Below are 25001 nucleotides of genomic sequence, written 5' to 3' on the forward strand. Positions count from 1 at the left end.
TTGCTCCGCGTTTCCCTGGTCTGCTGGAGACCCCAGCTGCTCTGCCCCAGGCATCCCCAAGTCAGCCGCTGCTGAAACTGACCAGTGCTGACTAGAGGAAGCCCGAGGCAGAGTTGCTCTGCCCTGGGCTTCCTGGAATCAGCCGCTGATCAGTTTCAGCAGCAGCTGACTTGGGGACGCCTGGGGTTCTTAAGTTGAATCTGTATGTAAGTCGGAACTGGCATCCAGATTCAGCCTGTTGAAACTGATCAGCGGCTGATTCCAGGAAGCCCGGGGCAGAGCAACTCTGCCTCGGGCTTCCTCTAGTCAGCCGCTGGTCAGTTTCAGGAGCAGCTGAATCTGGACGCCAGTTCCGACTTACATACAGATTCAACTTAAGAACAAACCCACAGTCCCTATCTTGTACGTAACCCGGGGACTGCCTGTACTTTGCATTTATCCTTATTGAACTTCCTCCTATTTTCCTCAGATCATTTTTCCAGTTTGTACAAATCATTTTGAATTATGACACTCCCCTCCAAAACACTTGCAACCCTGCCCAACAGAGTATCATCTGCAGACTTTATAAGCATACTCTCTATGCCATAATCTAAATCGTTGATGAAGATTTTGAACACAATTTGTCCCAAAACTGAACCTTGCAGAACCCCTCGTTATGTCCTTGCAGCATGACTGTGAACCACTGATAACCATTCTCATAGAGTAGTTATCCAATTAGTTATGCATCCTCCTTACAGTAGCCCCATCTAGGCTGTATTTCCTTAGTTTGTTTATAAGAAGGCCATGAGAGACTGTATTGAATGCTTTACTAAAATCTTTGGATACCATGTCTACCGCTTCCCCCTTATCCACAAGGTTTGTTATCCTCTTGATCAGCTTCTTGAGTATCCTACCCTTCTCTTTAAACAAGACCCCAAACTTCCTCTTTTCCCCATGTACCCTTCCTTTTACCTTCCTTGGTTTTACAACATACAATAAAAATCTCACTTACCCCAGACACAAATGTATTTCCCGTTTCAGAAGGAGCCAGATCCAGGCACAAAACATCAGCCCCATGCCCATGAAAACTCTGCAAAAGCTGCCCACTCTCAACATCCCAGAGGGCACACGTTCCATCTCCACTTGAAGTCAGGATCTATGATAAGTGAGGAAAGAGCAATAGTATATCACATAAAAGTCTGAAATTCACTCAAACTGTTGTGCCTCTCACACACAATGAGTTGGATTTTACAGTAGAATCTTGGGCTGTGTCTAGACTGGCATGATTTTCCGGAAATGCTTTTAACGGAAAAGTTTTCCGTTAAAAGCATTTTCGGAACAGAGCGTCTAGATTGGCACGGACGCTTTTCCGCAAAAGCACTTTTTGTGGAAAAGCGTCTGTGCCAATCTAGACGTGCTTTTCCGCAAAAAAGCCCCGCTCGCCATTTTCGCGATCAGGGCTTTTTTGTGGAAAACAAATCTGAGCTGTCTACACTGGCCCTTTTGCACAAAACTTTTGCGCAAAAGGACTTTTGCCCGAACGGGAGAAGCATAGTATTTCCACAAGAACACTGACAATCTTACATGAGATCGTCAGTGCTTTTGCGGAAATTCAAGCGGCCAGTGTAGACAGTTGGCAAGTTTTTCCGGAAAAGCGGCTGATTTTCCGGAAAAACTAGCCAGTCTAGACACAGCCTTGGAGTTATGAACATCAGAATTACAAACTGATTGGCAAACCATACACCACAGCAGCAGAGCCAAAAGGGATTAAAAGCACAGTACTGTACTGCGTTAAAAATAAGCTAATAAAAAATAAAAGGAAAAAAGTTTAAAAAATGGTTTGACACGGTAAATTAAGATGGTAAAAAGCAGCAGTTTTTTCCTGCATAGTAGAGTTTCAATGCTGTGTAAAGTCAATGTTCATTGGTAAACTTTTTATAAACAACCTCCATTCCTAAGGTGTTTGTAATTCTTGAAGTTATACTGAACTTAATTGGAGTCAGAAAACCAGCATGGATTTCAGCATGGTTTTCTCAAAAGGAAGGTGGCAGAGTGATGGGAAGAACACAGAATGTTGCAATAGCCTATTAATATAAAGGTTTAATTCTATTCAGTTGTTTGAGTGAGACATCATCTAGGGCATCCAAGCTTATGATCTCCTGGTATTTCCATTCCCACCAGGTACATCTGCCCTGTTCACATTAGTGAAACTAGAATCCAAAAAGGGTTAAGGGAAGAGTTTGTGGATTTAAATAAACTTTTGAAGTTTCTCTTTTTCTACTTCTTGAAACAGACAGGTCTGGAGCCAGCAAAATCCATGTAAATTACAGATAAGTTGAATGTGGCATCTTCTGTGTATATTAGCTTACACCAGCAATTGTTTGGCAAGTCCATCACATGTCCTAAAATCTAAATCATTAACGTGTGACTAGATTTGGACATGTAATGACTGAACCTTGCCAACAGCTACTCTCATCCTGATGATGACCCTCAATTGTTACAAAACATCCTTGTGGCCATCAGCAGCTCTTACACAATCACAGTTTTTTGTATGCTGAAATATTATCTGATGATTTGGTCCTGTATATAGAATAAGAAATCACAAGGCTCATAACTTAATTGATAAGATGGCTCTCACTAGATAAGCAATGGAAGAGAAATGGATCACACCCAATTTTTTAATTCTTAGGTGAAGCAATTGCTACAGATTGCACCTCTATAAACTAGAACTCTCTGATCCAGCAACATCTGTTGTCTGGAAGGAGCATGGATGTTCCCAGATCAGAGAGTTCCAGTGTGCTATTGAGGGTGGGGAGGACAGGAGCCAAGCACTTTGCAGGTGTGTGGGGGGGCGGGGGGGGGACAACGCGTAGCCCACTGGCAGCTCAGCTGGGCTACGGGAGTGGAGGGGGCAGGAGTAGGTGCATGGCTCAGCTGGGCTGCAGGAGGATCCAGGAAACCCCGTGAGGATGGGGACAGAGTAGAGAGGGCCAGCAGCAGGGGGTCCAGAAATGGCTTCCCCAGGGCCAGAAAAATCCCTCATCTGGTACCAGACAGATCCTGAGTGTGCTGGACCAGGGAGGTCCAACCTGTAGCAAGCCCAGCTGTAACTGGAAACCAAAATGAGTCACTCTGCAAGGGAAAAAATAATTGTGGAAGTAAAGAGTCATTTATAGGGCCACACATGGGTTAAAAACAGATCCGTTTTGGCAAAAGTTCAGATTTGGTTACCCTTCCATAGTTACAGGAGCACTTGTAAAAATTGCAGGGTAGTTTCTCTTTTGAGTCTTGTTGTCCTCATTATATGCAAAGATGTGCTAAAATTATGGGATTAAGGGTGCAGAATAGAATCTTAAATTATCTCTAGGATGATATATTTTTGTATTATGAGGAAGTGTTACATTTTCAGGGCTGAAACTTGGAGATTGCCCATAGTCTGGCAGATGACATTTCCCGTTTTGATAGCCAAATGAGTAGCATAGAAGGATGTGCAGGGAGGGGCCAGTAGAAGTTTTAAGGGTGTGATCCATTTTCAACACAAAGCTTTTCATTATATTTTATAATAAGCATGGTTACACAGGAAATTTTATGAAGTCAGGTTCAAACTATTCTTATACAAAAACATGGAGTGAAAGACCTGCTTTGACTGTCATGTTTTAGTCCTCTTGACTCACAGCAAGTCTGGAAACACTGAATCAAGTGCCTTCATCTGCCACCTTGTGGTAATAGGCAGCATTTTACCAAGCTTTTGGGTAAAACCTTCATTCCCGTCCTTGCAATAATAAAAATGTGCTAGCTACAACAACACAGAAACCTAGGCTGAAATGCTAGGATATTTTGAGGCTCACAAAAGACTCCGTACTTTTGCTTTCTCTGCTTGTGCAGTGTACTAGAAATGCTTCACAGTAATTAAGAGGTGAGAGCATGTCTAGTGGTTTGAGGAAAAGACGGTGACTCAGGAGTCCTTGATTTCAATTTCCAACTTTTTTACCATCTGTCTGTTCCTTGCGTGTAAAATACTAGGAGATCCCCAAGTACTGTTGTTGTTATTACTAAGGCCTGTGCAGCTGGCTTGGCACAGGACAACATGATTTTCCCAGTGCTACATGGGAGGGTCTACTCCGGTGAAGGTGCTGTGTGCCTTCCACAAAGCGATGGGAGGCTTTCCCAGTTATTAACATAAAGCACTCAGTTCCTGGCAGGATGGGGCCTTTGAGTCATGTCTGGGGTTATTCCATGGCTATGAGTAGGTCCATTGTTGATGTGTCCCAGGAGAAAAAGAGCTGCTCAGTGCATCCAAATGCCTAATGTTTAACCAAAAAGTAGTGCTGAGGAAAGCTCTGCATTGTTTATGCATATTTTACACCATAGCCTGATTGTTTTAAAAGTAATTTTATCCCAGGGCCATTATACCAGAAAGAGACTGACATTTCTCAACCGTCCTCTACAAATAGCATCCCGAAGGAGGGCTGCACTGCCAATGTGGGTTGGAGTTTCTGATCTCTCTCTGTTTCACTGCTATATATTACACTGTAACACTTTACACTACAAAATATCACTCAAAACAAACATCTATTGATCCCCCAAACTCAATTTCATTGTAAAGCTAGACTAAGCCCTTTGCATCAGAGGTCCTTCATAGCTGTATATCTAGAGTACCTAAGTACATGGTTGATGCTACACTAATAATAAAAACAGTAATTTGTTCAGTATAATATCTATTTTACTCTTCATGAACATAAAAGGAAAACTCTGTTTTCACTGCTTGTTTATGAAGAGACAATACTAAAAAACCTACAAAAATAAAGAGCCATGGTTCACATAGGTATAATCAGGAAAACAAAACACTATTTTTGAATTGTACAAATAACATTCCACCTAATTTAGACTTCATGTTTACTCTGCCCTAATTATACTGGACTCCTGCATTGTAAGGCCACAATTAACTACACTAGAGCACTCTGGGTAGATCCTTGACTTTCCTCCGTTTCCATGGCAATAGACTTGAATCAGCATCACAGATTCATTACTGCAACCACATAATGGCAAACAACAGCTCACCCTTGGATAGCTCATGTTCTGAAATAGAAGCAATCCTAGCTAATATTTCCTTAGGAAGAGTCGCAAATATCTGGAGCCAAGGACAAAAGCATTATCTTTTCTATCCAGACTTCATAGCCTGCATAACAATGAAAATATCCCTTTTATTTTGCTATTTTGAGCAGAACGTTACATTCTAAAACTAGAATGGGACAAATGATTCTTTCATCCCCACATACGCTCATGATCTTGCAAGAAGTGGGTTTTTTTATATTTACTAAATAGGAAGGATGGTCTTATGATGAAGGCACCAGACTAGCACTCAGAAGATGTGTGTTTTATTCCCTGATCTGCCACAGACTACCTGTGTGACCTTTGGCAAGTAACCTGGCCTCTCTGTTTTAGCTCACCATATATACAATGGGGATATATAGATTTAGATTTTATTTATATATAACACAATTATATATGAATCCGCGGATTCTTATGGAGCATCTAGGAGAGATGGACAGTACCCTAATTAGCTGGAACCACTGCCTTGCACAGAATATGATAACTCCACTAGGCATGGTGAACATCTCTACTGCTAGGAAAAGTGCTTTGCCTCTCCATGCAGCACCAAGTATAAATCCAGATCACGGATTATGTATTATGCCCGACAAGAAATCTGTACCTGAATGTAAAATTTACCTGCATGTCTGAGTTAGTGAAGCTGCATGCAGACAGGTAGTTTGTGTGCATTGCAACAGATTTCTTCTTTGCAGCCATATTTTCATTTTTATCAAACGTCAGTGGATACACAGAACATTTATTGTCCAGGCCACTAAAGTTGAGAATAAAATAAAGACACAGAGAAAACAGTTAAAACGTTAATGACAAGAAAAAGTGGGATGAGAAACAAACTTAAGGGCGAAATATACTAAATATTCTGCAACACCAAATCCTGACAAATGTCGATTTCCATTGTATTACACCATCTGGGATTCCCGTACGCTAAGAGAATCCCTAGCTGCTTCTTTGTGGCAAATTTATGAACAACTGAAAGTGGGACTGAGGACCTAGTCACAAGTATTTACTACCTGCACTTAATTAATAAACTGCTTTTTTAGTGAACCACAGTCTATTCAGGCTTTACTGATACGATACAAGTCACAACAGGTAACAACAGACAAGTAACCTTCCAGTTAATCTTATGAAGAAAGTCAACTGACCAATTGAATTATGCACATCTTTAATATTACTCTCATGGTATTACCATTTATCCAACTTACTGAATTTGGCACATCTTCTATGGAAAAAGTCACTATAGCAACTGATGGCTTGAAGATAATGCTTTCAAAATTACTTGAAAATAGGCAATGAAAATATTTGCTGCTGAAAAAGAATTCTTTGGAATAAGTATTTAACGATTGAGGTACCATGATCTAATGATGAGATGACAAAAGCAGTCATTCAGTTTCTTTGATTACTACATTTGCACACAACTTAATATGGTTGTAAGGCCCTACAAGACCTAGAAGGTCTGCACATACTGTGAAACTCCCTTTGCTAACATACTCATATTGGATCAGGCCCATATTGCATGTTTTGATTACTATGTGACTTAATTCATATGGAACAGATACTTTTAGCTGTCAGTGCTTGTCACGGGGCATGACTGACCGCCCTGGTGCCTCCTCCCAGTAGCACTGGGAATTAGCTCTTGTCAGCAGGTCGCCCCCCTCTGTCTGGAGTCTCTCCCATCACTCAGACAGGGACTGTTGCCACCCTGTGCTGCTGTGTGGGTACTAGAGGCAGCAGCATGGCATGGAAAGCAGCTGGTCTGAGAGGGGAGCTGGTTTTTAAATTGGCTCCCCTCACACACTAGCTCCCCCTAATACAGAGGCAGCAGCGTGGCATGGCAGAGGGCTCCTTGGGAGTGGGGCTGGAGCGCACTGGCTGCCAGCCCTGCCCCTAGGACTATCGAATAGTCATGTAACTGCAAAGATTTCATGTGCTTACATGACTATTCAATTACCCAATAGCTATCATCCCTAGTATAAATCAGAACTAACTCCTTTGAAGTCAATGGAGTTAAATCCACATGAACCAGTGTGGGACAGAACCAGGCCCTTTGGGTGTAACACTTTCATAATTGCTTACAGCATCCAAACGATAGCACTTTCAATATTTGTTAAGGTACCAAACAATCCCAGTGAGGGGTAAAGAAGGGTTAATCAGATTGTTGTTATTTTGGAAAATAATAATCAGCTGACTAATTTGGATAGTTGCTTTTTACTGACAGAAAAAAATTTCAGGCCTTTCCCCTGGAATTCCACATTGTTTTCTAAAGTATTCTTGAAGAAAGGGGGAGGTTTGCCAACACTGGAAAATGTTCCCTGAGCTCAAAGTTACAGATTTCTAGCGAAGAAGTTGCAAGAGCTTCTACTTACCCACAAGCAATGGCACATCCAGATGGGGCATATGCACACGCCATCACCCAAGTACATGGCATAGTCACCGCATGTTCCTAAAACATAAGACTCTCCTTACATCTCAAGAATGAACTTCTGAGTTCATTACCATGTCACTAATTGCTGTTAAAATAACCACACAATTGCTCAAATGCTGTTATGACACCTTGTTGAGTTTAATGAAAATAGACAACAAATCAGATTGTCCATTTTAACATATTTTTGCTTGTAAATTTGAACCATGCAGAATCAAGCTGCAATTCAAAATCAGCTTTCATTGTGAAACCAGGAGGATTTATGAGAATGAGAATTAAGCCACATTTGCCAAGTTACGCATTTCTTAATACCACTAGGTTTATTTCCCAACACAAAGCTAATCAAATTTATGACTGGCTGTGGATTACTTCAGGATAACTGTGTAAGATCCTGGGCACCTGCAAGCTTTAGAACTATTGACATTTTGGATGGTCATTGCAGCATTTTTTCAAATGTAAATTAGAGTGGACTGCTTTTTCTAATGCCAGTGATACTCTTTATTAGCTACAATGTCTGCTAAGGCTATGCAGACTTGAGCTACACTGGGGGATGGGGGGGGGGGGGGGTGAAGAGGGATCAGCATCACTCATGTAGGAAAATCAGGGAATATTATGGCTAAATATAGCAGGAGAAAATACAAGAGGTCCAATATGCCAGGGCACATACATACTCATGGCAATCACTATAGGTATTCTATAGGTGTAGCCTACACTTTGCCAGCCCTGCTTTGCACCTCTTGGTGCCCAGAGTAGTGGTATGCTCATGCTTCAGCTGGAGAGCCGAGGCAGTGGTGCCATGAGCTCTGGTGCACTAAGGAAGACAGAAAGGGAAGGACTACCATTCCCACCTCTAGCACATCCATGCATGCAGCCATATTTAGCTTTATGTACAGAAACTGCAGAAGTCCACTTACCTTGTTGGTAGTGAAGGAATCCCACACTATCACCTTCCCATCCTAAATTCAACACACAATGGAGAGAGAAATTGGAGACTTCAGACAATACTTTTACTCTCATATTTCAGAGATCAGGGTAAAGCACTGCTGTTAGCATCTATCCCACATGCTATTTCCCCTGGAAATATGTCACTGCCTTTACAACACTGCTGTTCACAACAGTGCAGTGTGCTCTGAATCAGAGGTGCCACTTAATTAGGCGAGTTATTTCTTTAAATGCAAAATGACGCTGCACCATCCCCCCTCACACGCATGGCCAAATGGAGATAGATAAGCCCTGTGTGGAGATAAATACCCTTTTTTCCAGTGTGCCTCTGAAAAAAGATCAGTCTTAGCACTGATTTCCAGTGTTCCTGCTCATTTCTTATGTCCATATGGAGAATGACATTCGTTATGTGCACTACTATAGAGATAATGTATCACATAACAAAAGTCACATGGGCGGCATGTGGTAAGAGTGCGGTCAAGGGTTTGGGGAATGGGCTCTAAATGGGAACTCCGGGCCTGAGAAGAGGCTCTGGCCCGGGGCAGTTGAGGAGTAGGTGAGGGTAAGGGTGCTGGTTGGGGGTATGGGCTCTGGAGTGGAATTGGGGATGAGGGACCAAGTGATTCAGAATACAGGAGAGTGCTGCAAATTGAGACAGGGGGTTGGGATACAGGAAGGAGCGTGGGCTGTGGGGTGGACCTGGGGATGAGTAGTTTGGGATGCAAGAGGGAGCTCCAGATTTGGGGAGAGGCTCAGTGCTGGGGAGCTGGAGGAGGTATGGGTTCTGGGCTAAGGATGCTAAGGAGTGGACTAGTTGGATAGTCGACTATAGTCAGTCGACTAGTCGATTTTCTCCCCTCCCCCCCTTACTGCCTCTATCAGAGGCAGCAAAGGAGGCAGTAGAAGGGGTACTTCAAAGTGGCAGTGCCACACAGAACCGGGGATCAGCTGTGTGGCGCTGCCATTTTGAAACCCCAAAGTGGCATTTCAAAGGGGCAGAGCCCCACAGCTAAGTCAGGGATCAGCTGTGCAGTGCTGCCCCTTTGAATGCTGCTTCAGTGTTTCAAAGGGGAAGCATCGTGGAGCCCAGGGTCAGCTTATAACTCCCCAGCTGACCATGGGCTCCGTGCAGCATACAGCACAGCATGAAGCCCAGGGTCAATGGGGGACTCTGAGTCCCCCACTGACCTCTGGCTCCATGAGGGTGCTGAGGCTTTGAAATGCACAAGAGTCCCCGCATGCATCCTGAGTCAGTGGGACTTCCTGCTGGCCCTGGGATGCACGTGGAGTTCCGCATTCCTCCTTTGAAATTTACAAGAGCCCCAGCAGGGGCTCTTGCACATTTCAAAGGAGGAATGTGAAAGTACCTATCAACTAGTTGATATTCCATCGACTACTCGACTAGTCAGTTAACCACAATTTAACATCCTTACTCTTGGCCAAGGGTGTGGGCTGTGGGGCGGGGCCAGGATAAGACGTTTGGGATGCGGTAAATAAATCCAGATTTGGGGAGAGCTCAGGCTGAGGCAGAAGGTGGAGACCGAGGCTTACCTAGGAGGCTCCAGGTCAGCAGCACTAATGCAAGCTGCCTGATGCCTGCCTATCCTAGGGCACAACACTGTGCACTGGAAGTGGTCAGCAGGTCTGACCCTGGGGGAGAGGGAACAAGGGGCTCTGCAATGCACTGCTCTCACCTGCAAGCACTCCACAAGCACTGCCCCCACAAGCTCCCACTTGTGCTCAGGGAGGGGACAGTAAACAGAGCCCCAGAGCCACTTGCCTAGGAGTTGGACCTGCTGCTGGCCACTTCCCTGCTGGCCCCAGTACAGAGCTGCCCTGGCCACAGTAGTTCTGTGATGGGGCTGCTAGAGAGGGGCACTACTTCCCCAGCCATAGCAGCTTTGGGAGAGGCACCTCTCCCCACTGCAGCCCTGAGCCCCTGTGAAGGGCTTAATAGGAAGCTCAGCTGTGTGGCCGCACAGCTTAGAGGGGACTTAGCTTACGATTAAGTATGTTAAGGACTAGTTGACTAGTCAATTCCCTCCCCCCTTGCTGCTTCTATCAGATAGAGGGAGCAAGAGGGGGGAGGAAGAGAAGATACTTCAAAGCAGCAGCACCACATGGAGCCCATACCAAGCTCCGTGCAGCACTGCCACTTTGGAACACTTTGATACATTTCAAAGCAGCACTGCATGGAGCCTGGGGTCAGCCCCTTGCGGCGCTGTCCCTTTGAAACACCTCGGCGTTTCAAAGGGGCAGTGCTACACAGAGCTCTGTATGGGATCAGCTGTGCGGTACTGTCCCTTTGAAACGCCACCTCGGTGTTTCAAAGCAGCAGCTGTGCGGAGCTCAGGGTCAGCTGGGAATACTCCAGCTGACCCTGGGCTCCGCATGGCATTTTAAAGTGGCAGCGCAGGATGGAGCCTGTGGTCAGCGAGGGACTCTCAGCTCACAGGATAGATGTAGCCTTAAAGGAGCTGTCCTCAGACTTACCATGGGGATCTTGATCTTCTCAAGAAACAACCATCTGAATAAATTTGTATTCATTCTTTTCTTCTACAAATGAGCAGTTACATCTGCTCCTCGCATCACTCTGTTTATCTGCTTTTCCCCATTCCATCCTTCCTCTACTCCCTTCTTTTTCTCTACTGCTACTCTTAATTAACCTTTAATTACCCAAGTAACCTAACAATAAGAATGAACATGCAATCAATAGCATGCTACATAATCATCTTATCTTGTGGACTGGCATAATATCCTTTAACATTCCAGACTGGGAAAAAGTGAATTTTGTTTGCAACCAGCTATTTTTATTTCCCTGGACTCATTAAATTCTTAAAATAGAAGTTTAAAAAATGCAAAGTGAAATTATGCAAGTGTCATCAAACAGAAAACAAACTTCACTTTCCTGTAATGCTAATACAGTACCTAAAACCCCAAGCAGGTTCACAGAAACATTTTTTCAGGATACATTTTTAAAGTGGAATAAGCCTCTCTTTTTTGCTTTCAGACCTACACACAGAGACTTCACCACTTCAAAAAAAAATAGATTACTAACTGTTCAATCTTTGGTCTCCTGGCTGAGACATCCAAGAATGGTGTCAGACAGCAGTAATTCTCATGGTGGTTTTGTGATGCAGATATCCTATTCTATCCTGTAGGCACTAGATTGAGACAGCAACTCATTTCAGAAAGGCCAGAAAACAGCTGTCAGATGTAACAAGTTTCAGCCATTACCATTCAGAATGTGAACCAGTGACAGGCATTTATCTCAATACGTCTCCCATCCCCCTGAACATAAGACTGATCTTGAACAGACTTGCAAACTGTTTCTCAAAATGTCCAAATATTTGTAGTAGTTCTAGCTGGCTGAGTGTTTCTTTAAGGTCCCATCAATCTTCCAGACCACAAAAAGGATTTCATGTTCACAGATCACATTGAGACCTCTCTAGTAGAATCAAAATGTTTTCAGATTTCCTCATTCCAATTCTTTCTTTCCAAATGAGAGTGTGCTGCATATTGAGTGTCCATAAAAAATAAGAGGCATCTGATCTCAAACCAGCTCATTGTAATATTGTGTGCTAAATGACTGTGGACACTGGAAAAATTCTGCATGAAAAATGGAAGAAGGGTCTTTAAAGTATCACCTTCAATAGGTGTGTTAATGCTTACCAGAATTATATTCTTTATTCAGTAGTCTGGTTTATGATTTCTGAACAAATGTTACTAAAAGAATGCTTTAGGCATCATAAAAGCTTTTAGACTAACCATAGGTATTATTTCCAATTTATGTTACCTAGTGTAGCTATAAGAATTGTGCCTGGCTATCATGGACTTCAAATAACTCACCTGGGAAGAGCTCACAATTCGTCTTTTATCTTTGCACCAGTCCATGCAGAGGACTTTATTGCCATGGCCTTTCAGAGTTCTCCTGGTCTTCATCACGAATTGACCTAGTGCTTCCACACGTTCGGCCACCTGATGAACTGTGGAGAATTAGCCATAAAGAGACTCACCAAATGTTTGCTCTGTATTAAAACCCTGGTCCTCCAAACACTGATACTGTAACTCAGGAGTGACTTTTGCTCATGTGAGTCATTCCAAGAAGCACAATGAGTCTATACAGGTGAGTTGTTAGTCATGTGAGTGTTTGCAAGATCAGACGCTAAAGGATCACTTGAAGCATATCTAACCACGTGTATAGTATAGTATTCTTCACAGAAGCATTGCTATTAAAAACAGAAGACTCCTTAGAGAATGTCATCTAATCAAACCATCTGGCATACCAGGTTTTGTTCACTGGGGGGAGAGGAAGGTTGTGAATGTGTTTATGTACCAAAAATTCATTTACATTATTTAGGACTTTTTACATTTGTTGATAATTTTTTTAACTGAAATACTATATGCAATCATAAAATTTTGCAGCTCTTACTTTTTAATACAGTGTTTTGTCTCAAATGATTGTTGTGGTTCTAAAGTCCTTTCAATGTTATAAAATGCTTCTTTTTAAAAATAACTTCAGCCCTAGCAATGAGAGGACATTTTAATGCGGCAGCTCTGACCTAAAGGTGATATAAGTACTGGACTTCCATCACAGGTTTGATCTGCACTCGGAATTCACACTGGCAGCCACAGGCAGCGTGTGTGCCAGCTGCCATACGTGCCCTTGCATAAGCTGAGTGGCTGAGCAGTTTTTTTAATAGCGTCATATCTTATGACATTAACCTGCCTCAATGTAACAAACAACAAAGCCTTTTCACTTCACTTGTGTCTGGAGAATAGCAAGGGTTTATTTCTAAAAATACATGGCTTTATGGATCAGTTTCTATTCATTCTGGAGAATCTGAAGTAAAATCTTCCAGCTTGAGTTCTCACGTTTTAAGTTATTTCTTTCCAGCTGGGGTTTCTATAAATAAGTTCAGATTTCCAACAGGACGTGGCTGTAACAATGCATATGCAAAGGCACCTCACTGTGAAATCCACCCCACTCATGGCACTGTGCAAAGCCATTTTGCACCCCTAAAACCTCATGTTGTAACTGTCCCCGATGAATGGCAGCGGGGGGCATTAGTTGAGAAGTCTAATTTGTTTCTGTGATGTTCATTCTAGCAAGAGCTCAGTAAAGACATACAAAATTGCTTCTTTCATACAGGAGCAAAAGGAATCTGGGCTGGCCCTAGAAAACCACAGTAAGAGGGGGACATTGTATCTGCATTTATGAGGATCTAGTGGCTTTACCAGCATTAAAACATTTTGCAAGGAGCCTGGAGGGAATGGGGCTGCTACGTGAGCTACAGCAGTGGTCACCAACCAGTAGATCGGGATCTACTGGTAGATCTTGGAGCCTCTGACAGGTGATTCTGACAGGTTTGGCCGGGAGGCTGTCAAGTGCAGACACTTCATCTGCCCCTCTCAGCACTGCCATGCTGCTTCTGCCCTCTGCCTTGAGGTGCCCCTGCCCTTCCCCCATCCTGTACCCCATCTCCACAAAGCGGGAAGGGGCAGGTATGGAGAGAGTTTGCTGGCTGCTTTTGGGAGTAGGTGTGAGCCTGCCTTAGTCCCCAGTACCACCACCCAGAAGCCACCCATGGTAAGCGGTGCCCAGCTGGAGCCCACATTCCAAATCCCAGGTCCAGTCCTGAACCCCTCCTCCACCCCAAACCTCTGCCCTAGCCCTGAGTCCCCCTACACCCAAACTCCCTCCCAGAGCCAGCACCTTGAACCCCCCTGCTACTCAACTACCTCAGCTCAGAACCCTTCCCACATTCCAAAACCTTTAGCCCAAGATCAGCATCTGCATCCCCTCCCCAGATCCTCAGCCCTCTGCCCCCAGCCTGATAAAAGTGAGTGAGGATGGGGGAGGGAGGGAGGAAGGATGGAGTGAGCAGGGCCAGGGCCTTGGAGAAGGGTAGGAAGAAGCCGGGGCAAGCATGTTTGGGTCTAAGGTAGATCTTGGATTGTACTGAAATTCAAAAAGCGATCTCATGCTTACAAAGGTTGGAGACCACTAAGCTATAGGCTAGACTAGGAGTTATAGGAGTCTGTGTGCTCTAAATCAGCCTTATAGCCAGATTCAGGCTACATCTACACTGCAGAGGCTACATCTAAAACTCACAGAGCGTCCACACTACAAGTGCGTTTTTACACAAGAAAAAAGTACAGTAGATTGTCAGAAGAGTTATTCCTCTTTCTATGAGGAATAAGCCTGTTTGTGCAAGAGCTCTTGTGCAAAAAGGCACATGCTGATGGACAACAAGGGTTTCTTGCGCTAGAAACCCCTATCGGATAAAGCACAGGTGCTCTGATGGCCAGTCTGTGAATGACCATCAGAGCGTTCTTGTGCAAGAGTGTCCATAGCAGTGCGGACACTCTCTTGCGCAAAAACACATGGCAGTGTGGACGGGCTCTTGTGCAAGAACTTTTTGCAGAAGATCTTCTGCAAAAAGTTCTTGTGCAAGAAGCCTGCAGTGTAGACATAGCCCCAGAGATTAAAGAGGACCTGATCCAGAGACACGCTGGTGTGATTCAATGGATGCCACATGTCACTTGCTAGTGGGTTGCCTATATCAGTCAATCAGATGTTTCTACTGCACTCATACTAGAATCAGTGGGAAGACTCCCATTGATAACAACACAATTGTATCTGGACTTTAGATTTTTTTAGCTCAAGTGACTTGGAGCTTGAGTGCTGGGTCAATCCCATTGGTGATGAGTGAATGCTCTGGGTAGATGTAATTGCCATTGATGAAAGCTGCGGGTAACTCAGTACCTTTTAGAATCAAGCCCTAAATTAGAATTACTTCAGAAAACTCACAGCTAAAATCTTTGCCCTTTGTTTAAGCAGCAGTGAGAAAGCATATGAGCTGGGAAGGGCTGTCACAGCAGTAGGACGGGCACCCTTACTCTACAAAGATGGCTCTTTGGCTCACAGTCAGCTGAGCAATTTCTGCCTACATCTGATATTGATTTCTTATGGATCTGCTTTTCAATAATCATCAGCCTTGCAGACTGGGTCAGGGGCTGAAAATAATGCTCTTAGCTACAAACATAGCCTTACAAGGGACTTAAATCTCACATAGCAAGGAAACTAAATTGCTGCCCATTATTCCTGACAATTCGTCCATTACAGATTGATCTTTGTGAGGGGTCAGAAGCAAACCAGCCTTTCCAAAAAGCATCAGCTAAACCTATTGAAAAATTACATCCTCTCCTGCACACCATTATCAAGTGAAGCCAATCAAACGCTCTATTGAGATCCTGCAATACTATAATCAGAATACAAGTGCTGGAGGTTGTTATGGGAGCTGCAAGGCTAGGTTCAAATGCCAGTGTCCAGGGCTTAACAAATAAAACACATCTTACTGCCATTAGCCATACGTTTCCTTTCTGTTAATGCAACACTGAGTCTGCAGAACTGCCTACTTTAGTACAAATAACTCTCTTAGAAGTTTGATCCTACACTCTGAAACCAAAGCAAACTCATAGCAGCCCTAAAAAGACTTCACAGACATATACAAATTTTAAAAATATTTATAATAGTTTTAAAGACACTATTGCAAACTATGAGTGTGACCTTGCAGCTCTGACTCGGGTGAATAGCTCTAATGCACTAACCAGGACTAGTCACAAAAGGTAGTTTGTGCAAATAAAGATGAAGGATTGAGCACAGAATATTGCAAGTTACTCTGGATATCCTTCTATAAAGTATGCTATAGTTAAACAGAAGTTATGAGGCTTGATGCAGAAATTATTGGGTTCTGCCTCTGTTATGCAGGTAATGTGAGGGAGGAAAGAGGTCATGTCAGATTAGATGATTATAAAAGTGCCTGCTGGCACTAAAATCTATAAATCACATAGACAATATAATTGTTCATATTTCTAATCCAAACTTTTCAATACTGTAATTAACCCTGAGAGTTTTCCTGATTGCAAGTCAAATAAAAAGGCTTCAGATGTCTGTTCACATTTTTCAAAGAGCTACAATTCAAAATAAAATTGAACAAAGAAGAGAAAAGCTATTAAGGCAGGCAGTTTCTTTTGGAGGAAAATGGGGGGGGGGGGGGAAGGATCATGGTTTTGTCATTACCAAAAGTGTTAGTCATAATTTTAAGAGATAAAAAGGGAAGTTATTTATTTTCCCAATAGAGATAGCTGTTGGAAATAGTTTAAAAGCACAGGAAGACCACGAGCCATCAACATAGACCCAAATCTATGTAAAAACAAAAACAAAAAAACAGGAGTTTTGCTCAGGAGTGAACACACCGGGGAGGGGAAAAAAGACCCAAAATAAACCCTCCTATGAAGGGAAAAAATGCTAATAGTCACAGACTTTGTCAAGAAAATCAAACCTTGGGTAACATACACAGCCTTCATAAAAAAAAGTTCTAAAAACCCCATTAATTTACAGATCTATGAAGTAAACATGAAAAGAGTGTTCCACAAACATCATGAGACTTACAATTAGAGTATGCACAATTAAAGTTAAGAAATAGCATATATATAATTAAATAGAGACAGTTTTAAGCATATGCTCAAGTGGTCTGCTGAACTGAGGCCTTATTGCTTATCTTGTAGCAATTATACTGCAAGACTACTGATTATGGCAATGTTTCTGTGAGGAGGCCATCTCTGTTCAATGATTCCTATTAATAGGATACTGACAAAACCTATGATAATCACATTTAGGCAAGAAAATGCCTCATGTGTGACAGAAAAGAAACAAGTGTATTTTTTTAAAAAATCTGAAATTTACAGAGAGTAACAAATAGTGATCACATAAATCAGCAGATACAGTTCTGTATCCCTTTTTCAGAAACAGGAGGAACAAAGTTGTAATAAGCCCACCAAAAACCCCACTAGTAACATCAACCGTATACTTCAAGAAAAATGTGACGATTTATACGTGTAACATTTTTTAAATGAATGAGTGGTAATAAAAATAAGGTGTCGTATCTCTGGGATTTCAGGCCAACAAGGTCACATTATTCTGTAAAAACTTAAAAAACAACAAATAGTCTGGTAGCACCTTAAAGACTAACAAAACATGCAGATGGCACAGCTCATGAAAGCTCATGATATCATCTACAGATTCTACATATTTTGTTAGTCTTTACGGTGCTACCAGATTATTTGTTGTTGTTTAAGTTTATCCTGTACAGACTAACTCGGCTACTCCGTGAAGCTTTTGAACATTATTCTGTGTTAAGCAGAGTCGAAGGGTGTCACATTGTGCAGGACTATGTGTGTCTGTCTTGCCTAGTGCCCAGGGAGCCTGGTAGGAGTGCTGGCTTGGAGTGGACTCGCTAGCTATCTGGCCCCCAGAAGGGCTGGGAAGTCCTAGAGCGGTACCCGGGCACAGCAGGTTGGGATTTTGGGAGCCACGCGCAGGGATGAAATACTGGACAAGAGGCAGGCGCAGGGAAACCTCCCCCTGACTCCAAGGCCGGGATTTCACCCCGGCCGCTGCTGCCGCCCGCAGGGATGCTACTGAATCACAGCAGCAGCCAATGAGCAGCTGCAGCAATAGCAATGCCTCTTCCTCCCCTCCCCCGCCAGCCCGGGCACGGCTCAGCGCCACCCCCCACCCGGGCCGGGGAACGGGGTGCAAAGGACACGCTCCCTCTCCCCCCGCAGGGCCACGCGCCCGGGGTCCGCCACCGGCCCGGGCCAGGCACCAGCTCCGCTCGGCCCGGCCGCGCCCCAGCCCTCCCGCTGCCCCCGACTCACGCTCCACATCGTGCAGCTTGGCCCGCTCCTCCTCCAGGCGGCCCTTCAGGCTCTCCGCCTCGCTCTTCAGCGTCGCCAGGGTCTCGCTCTCGTGCAGCCCCTCGGTTGCCATCTTGGCGCGGCAGGCGGCGGGCGGGGAGAGGCAGGGAGAGGAGGGGTTGGCGGGCCCGGCTCGCAGGGATGCTGCCGCAGCTCCCGCCGCCCGAGCCTGGGAACCGCGCGGGGCTCCCCTCCCCTCCGCGCGCTGACGTTCGCGGCCAGGCTCGTGCTGCTGGGTGCAGCCCTCAGCACCTGCTCGCCCCCCCCCCCCCCCCCGCCGGGCGCCGTGCAGGGAGCGACGGGCTGGCACCACCTGGGCTAAAGGCAGGTGCCTCGGCTCCGGGCTGGCTGCTGCTCAAGCCCCTGCCCAGCCCTGGGGCTCTCCGACACTTCCCCCAGGAGCGTTTCCATGCCAGGCTGTTTCTCAGCCCCGGGATTTCATCCCACCCAGGCTGGTGCCAAGAGGCTTTTGTGGGGTTTGCTGAAACTCGTGAACCTGGCACAAGTGAGATTTTAAAAATTCACAGGGTTGTCTTCAAAAACAGGACCAGAGATCAAGGTACCAGGCCTGGCAAGGTCTCCAGCCCCCCAACCCTCGACCTTTGGACAGCGGGGCTGAGATGTTTAAAACTGAATTGGTGATTTGGCCCCCTGAAATCCAGATCTCTTAGGCAGCAGAGAGAAATCTCCATCCCCTTCTCTGTGTCTCGGTGGAATGGCGCTCCTGATACTTACCCCTTCTTTGTCAAATGCTTTGGTTGAAAACAATCAGGATTATTACATGCCACAAAAATAAACGTGTTTATTATTCTCTCCCCCCATAAAATGGGTGTTTTGCAAAATCAAAACAAAACAAATAAATCCCTGATTTTGATGTAATTGTGACTATTTTGCCCAGCACCATCTTTAATTGTGGCCTATGCATGTGTGTGAGAAAATGCTTCTGATGTATTGAGGCTGTAACTGATTTATGTTTGTTTTGCAGAGGACAGCTGTAAATGGGCTTTGTAGTCTTTCTGCAAAGGAGCTTCCTGAAAATAGCCTCTTCTGCTTTTGTTAATTGGCCTTGATCTAATATTGACTCCCATTGTCTCTCAGGCAGAAAATGGACAAACTAAGTGACTATTGTTCAATCTGGAGAAGGTCCAGGATTGAAATGTGAGATGTGAAGTAAGCACAGCTGCTTTTTAGTCTGTGCGCACATCCTGGATGAAGTATGAGGCCCCAGGAGAAAATAAAGCCCCTGTCTCATTGTGTTTAACAGCAGTACACAGTTGGGTTCTGTCTCATGCAGTTTCTCTTCTACATCCCTATGCTCAAGGTGTAACTGCCGTCAAGAGTTAGCACAGATGCTGACTGGGGATGCAGCACTCTGTTCTCCCCAGGATAAATGGTATTTTGGAAATAGTTTCCAGCACTCACCCACTTCCTAACTGGTATCTACTCACTGGATAATGCAGTACTCTTAAAGTGATGTCAGAGGAACAAATGCATTATTGCTAATAAGCAAGAAAGTGACAAGAAGGTTCTAACCTGTGCTGTTTTGGTATCTGAAGAATTAAATCTGCTTATATGAAATTAAAGACTGTGACTGTTTTTGACTTGGTGAGGCAATGGGTGGGTTGGGAGAGGAGTTTGGAGAATCAATTCCATTTAATAAAGGAATTTGCCCTATGTCAGATGCCCAGCTTTTGAAGGCCAAAGAATCCTGGCCACACTGAAGTGAATGGAAGTTTTGTTACTGACTTCTATGGGGACAAAATAGAATCTGGAGTGCAGCTGAGATATTGCTTGCATTTGAGATGGTGGGCATAGAAATGCCAAATCAGTGCTTCACCATGCTGCCTTACTTATCTGACTAAGTAGATCTCCTGTGTACAGGAATTAAAACTCATGTCCTGTAAAGAGCTGAGTCTCTCCTGGGAGAAGCTGAAAATCAGCACTGAGGGCATCAAAGTCATCGGATGCCAAAGTCTCACAGCATCAATTCAGTTCAGTCTCAAAGTGCTTATAGCAGATTCCAGATTGATTACATTTGGATTACTCCTGTGAGTGAAAGTTGCAGAGAATATTGGGTCCCAATGTGGGAAGGTGAAAAAGGGGTGTAAGTGTGGTACTCCTCAAAATGAACTAGTGGGTGGGAATGGGCAGAACTCTTTGGACCTGAGATGTAGGTGGAAGCATGCTGCATCTTAACGGATTGCTCACCTCTCATCCAGTGGGAAAAGCAAGTTCTGTCTGGTGGGTAGGAAGTAGAACTGTATCAACTACAGCTCAGGCTAGTACTAAGTACAATGGAACATATCTTTTGTGAGTCTGAAACCAGGAGAAAAATTTAACTGACCCAAGCAAACCCTGGGATATTAAAAGTTGGGCTGTCAACTAGCGAGGCTAAAAAAACAGGTTAGAGAAGAGCTGTTCTGCAGCTTGCCATAAAATAAACCAGATTTGGTTGACAAATATAGAGGAGAACATACAGTTGAGTCAAAGTTTTTCAAAAAAGCCACATTATTTACTAAATGAGACTTTAGTTAATAATGTCTAAATTGGCAGTTTGTTTCTCCCTCCCATAGACCCATCTCTGCTAGAGTCAATGTGTTTTTAACATTAACAAATAATACATTAGCAATTAATTATTCATTACCATAATGAATATTAAGCAAGTCATTAGCCTATGTTTGCAGAATTCATTCTGCTGTGGGAGTGTTTAGTCTGAAATAGGAAGGGCAACAGTTAAAGTGCCACAATGTCTTTGTGTTGAAATCCAAATTCAGAATCCTTTCAAATTGATTTCAAATCACATGGTCATCTGTTGTGAGAGTTTCTAGAGTCAAATAGAGTTTAAAAGGGACCTGGATAGCTTTACAGACAAAGGCAGTAATACCAAAGCCAGTCTGTAAGCTCATGTTCAATATTACACAGTTGATCAAGTCTGTTGTGGGGAGAAGGGTTTGATTTGCTCTCCTCAGAAGCATTAACTAACCAGCTGCTGCCGAAGGCAGGTTATTGAACTTGAAGGCTAACAAATGGAGTTCTTTACAGAGAGTTCCATCTCTGAGTTCATCACCCAGCTGCCATTTTCTATTGTTCTCAGTGGAAATGTAGATACAAAGATATCATCTGCAAAATGGACGCTCCCTCCTGTTGTTCCCAATGAGGGTGAAGCCAAGCTGCCATCATGGAAGCTAGGTAGGCCCCATTCCAATGGAGAACAATGGGCGATGGCAGGAAGTGTGAAAGAAGGCAGTGATGTGTGTGGAATTCTCTGTAAAACCTGCTGCTAATCCAACTCTACTGAAAAATGAACAATCTGTTATGAAGAATATTGGGGAGGGGATCATTAAGCCTAAAAAAAGGTCTTCGACTACGGCAAATGCTTAATGAGTCTGCACAGTATGGAGAGGCTGATAAGTCTGTGTTAAAATCATTTGGGAGACAGTAGGAAGAAATGGTCTGACAGGTGCTAAGTACCTTTAAGGGCACATTTTAAATAAAATTAAAATGCTCTACTTGTAAATACTCAGAAAACTCATCCTCTACTTAAAGGAAAAATGCTATAATTAGGGGGAGGATACATTGTATTCTTCATATGTAAGCATGGCAGAATCTCTGCCTTACATGCAAAACTCAGCAATGGAACCAGGACTTGTACTTCCATCATGGAACAGTTTGGCCAGTGGCTCACTTTGAATAGTTATGTCATGATAAATAATATGAATGATTGGATATAGAATAATCCTAAAAGAATGAAAAAAGCAAAAACATGATGCACAACCCCTTTGGGGTATCTTGTGCTTACCATACATTTCAAAACTAGATGGGTAAAGAAAGACCTGAGAAATAAAGGGTGAGCTAGCATAAAAGCCAATCGGCCTAATGAACCGAACACATGGTTGGAAACCAGGAATTCCTAAATTCTGTAATCCTGCATCTGCCACTGATGGCATGGCTTTGGAAGAATCATATAGAATGGGATTTTTAAAATCCCATGGGAACAATTGGGTCTTGTATTTGTATGTATAATTAACTGTTTTGTATATTGAAACCTGATAATTGCATATGGAATTGACCACTGACATGAAACTAGCCAGTTATGCACACAAATTCCTGATTTTATGCAGTCTTAATACATTGCAAAGTAGCATTGCACAATTAAATGTTTGTGCATATTTTCCATGTACAAAAAAGCAGGCATTTTTAAAAAACAGCCCCCTCATCTCTTTTTAACTAATGTTCCCTGTCCATGAACCTACACTTTTCCCTAGCTCATTACTTATTGCTTATACAGAAGTTAGAAGATGCAGAGCTATATATATGATAAATATTGATATTAAAACCTATATTGCAAAATAAATATGCATAAGCAAGATGCAGCAAGTCCTGCTGCTGTTACCAATTATCTTTCTCCAATTTTAATAGGGGGCCTAACATACCCTGTGTTATGAAGATTCAATGTGCTGAGGCAATGCTGACTGAAGCATCAGTTTGCTTCCAGTTAATAACCTCTATTATGGCCTAACTCCAAACAGTAAGATACTGCCTTCCCTGGTATAAGCAGCAGAGAGAAATTTGCAAGAGTCTTAATATGGAAAACAGTCTCCTGGTGCAGTTTCAGCAGTCTATCAAGTTGTCAGAAAAATCTGCTGCGTAAACTGGTATTTATACAGTGTTGGCCAGGTACAACTGAGATAAAGTGGCATATTCAAAGTCAAGAGAAGCAAATGGAGAGGAGGAGAAGAGGTTGTTTGCATTGTAGCCATTATATCTACATGCACTTATTTCACCAGTTTTAGTGTATTAGAATGTGCTAAGTTTCAGCTGATAAGCTGTGTTCACTGCATCTTACTCAGTTACTGGTTCAGCAGTCTCATTCTGATCCAAAGCTCTGACTAGGCTTTGTAAACATAGCTAAGTAAGCCTCACAGCATTCTTGCAAGGTTCTTTGTACCCACCACTGAAATGACATTGCTCAACACTACTACACAAGTACAGGGTAGCAAGCAAAGAAGAATAATTTCTCCAATTAATACTACATGGGGAATTCAGATAGGCAGAACAGAATTATCTGCCGTGGAACTTGGCTAGGACACCATGGTGACAGTACCCTTTTGGTAAGAATAGGGATGTAAATGGGCTCCTATGTTCACGGTCTCACTTTTGAAATTTATGCAGAAGACAGGGCCTTCTGACTACACAGTGCTCCTTAATTCACAATTAATTCCCATGGCTATAAGTTCTCCAATACCCTTTCTTTGAATACTCTATCCAAGTACGAAACTCATTTGCACCGGGCTAACTTGTGAGAAATGAAATGATCATTGTGCAAAGTAGTATGGCTAATCGGTTATGGATCATGTAGAAGTTCAGGCAGGTTGTGGATCACATTCAGGTTCATTGTGATAATTTAAGAAAGTTGTATTTACTGGTCTCTTATGAAACTGCTTTTTACAAGAACCTCATGGGGTTTCATCCAGAGTTTATTTTTTTTAAAGCTAATGGGCAAAATAGAGGTCTGGTGTAATTCCCATGTAATCCATTCAGTGGAGCTGTGTATGATTATGCCAGGGCTGAATTTAGTCAGGCACTTTTACTTGCACAGATCGCGTGTGTGATCTTTTACCATATATGGGAAAAAGCAGCTAGCCACTTTCCAAATAGGGAGCAAAAAGTTGACTTTGTCTCTACCCTTCAGAGTGTCATTGGGTACTCTCCATCTAGGGCTTTTATTTGGAGTAGAGCAGGGACCCTATGTGGTTTCAGTTTCATATCCAAGTAATATCTAACTGAATTCTGCAAATTCATCTGACCCCTCCTTGTCACATTATTTACTTTTGCATTCATTCTGGCAAAGGCTGTAACATACCATTTCCACACATAGTGCACAGTAGTTGAGTTGTTCTGATTTGATGTAAATTGTTCTGAGGGGTTTCTCTTTAGAGCACTTGTCACAAGGACCAAACACAATTGCCAAAAAGGTCTGGTCACACATCTTTGCTGAGGGAGAGACCTGAAAGAGACAGAGGAGAAAGGGGGAGTGCATGACAGTGAGATGACAAACCTTTCCTGTACTCTCTCAGTAGCTAATGGATCTTAGACAATATATAGACAGCTGTAGGCTGGATAAGCTCTCAGCAGCTTATCTCAAAAGCTTGATAAATCATCACTTGCACATGCCCTGTGGGTGATATATTTATGAGGAAACAGACAGGAGCATCCTTCTGTCATAGTGCATGGAATGTTTTTCTATTGCAATGTCTTATTCTGGGTTTTGGCTTAGATAATGGCAACAGAACCATCATAATCAAATGACACGTAACAACGGATTAAGCTTCAGAAGGACTCCGCATTTACAAAAATTGTTTTTCCACCATATATTTTAAGCTGTCTGTCCTGTTCATAACCATTTTAAAAACTGAAGGGAAGGTTCAGAATGCACTCGGTAGCTATAAAAAACCCCATTAATAGCAAGATGGTTTACACAGAAATTGGCATTTCAGGATGCTGGAAAATATTGAATCTATTTTTTGTTCATGAGCCAGAGTCACTGCTGTTACTGAAGTTTAAAGACCTTTCCCCATTTTCAACAAGTAAAAAATTACAGCTTTCAAGGAAGGAAAATGAGATATACCTAGCACATTCTTATGCAAAATAAGGGACAAGGAAAATGTTAGGCAAGTTAAAAAAAAAAAAAAAAAAAAGAGCCCTGATTCAGTATTGTGAACTAATAAAAAATGTTACACAGATGTGACACAATGAGATTAGTGTTGATTATTTTTTAAAGCTAGAT

The 25001-nt window shown here is 43.1% G+C and overlaps 1 protein-coding gene across 1 annotated transcript in view; it reads right to left on the bottom strand.

Moving 5' to 3' along the window:
- Positions 1 to 18544, bottom strand: part of GNB5 (G protein subunit beta 5) — a 31789-nt gene extending 13245 nt beyond the window's left edge. The window contains exons 1-6 of the mRNA XM_075897255.1: positions 18176 to 18544; positions 12299 to 12435; positions 8422 to 8463; positions 7452 to 7528; positions 5710 to 5842; positions 992 to 1135 (exon numbers count right to left, since the gene is read on the bottom strand). Of these exons, the coding sequence (XP_075753370.1) occupies positions 992 to 1135; positions 5710 to 5842; positions 7452 to 7528; positions 8422 to 8463; positions 12299 to 12435; positions 18176 to 18287 (645 nt within the window). The 5' untranslated portion in view covers positions 18288 to 18544. The remainder of the gene's footprint in view (positions 1 to 991; positions 1136 to 5709; positions 5843 to 7451; positions 7529 to 8421; positions 8464 to 12298; positions 12436 to 18175) is intronic.
- Between the last annotated feature and the right edge of the window lie 6457 nt (positions 18545 to 25001).

The sequence above is a fragment of the Pelodiscus sinensis genome, chromosome 14 (genome assembly GCF_049634645.1).
Source record: "Pelodiscus sinensis isolate JC-2024 chromosome 14, ASM4963464v1, whole genome shotgun sequence".
Taxonomy (NCBI): Eukaryota; Metazoa; Chordata; order Testudines; family Trionychidae; genus Pelodiscus; species Pelodiscus sinensis.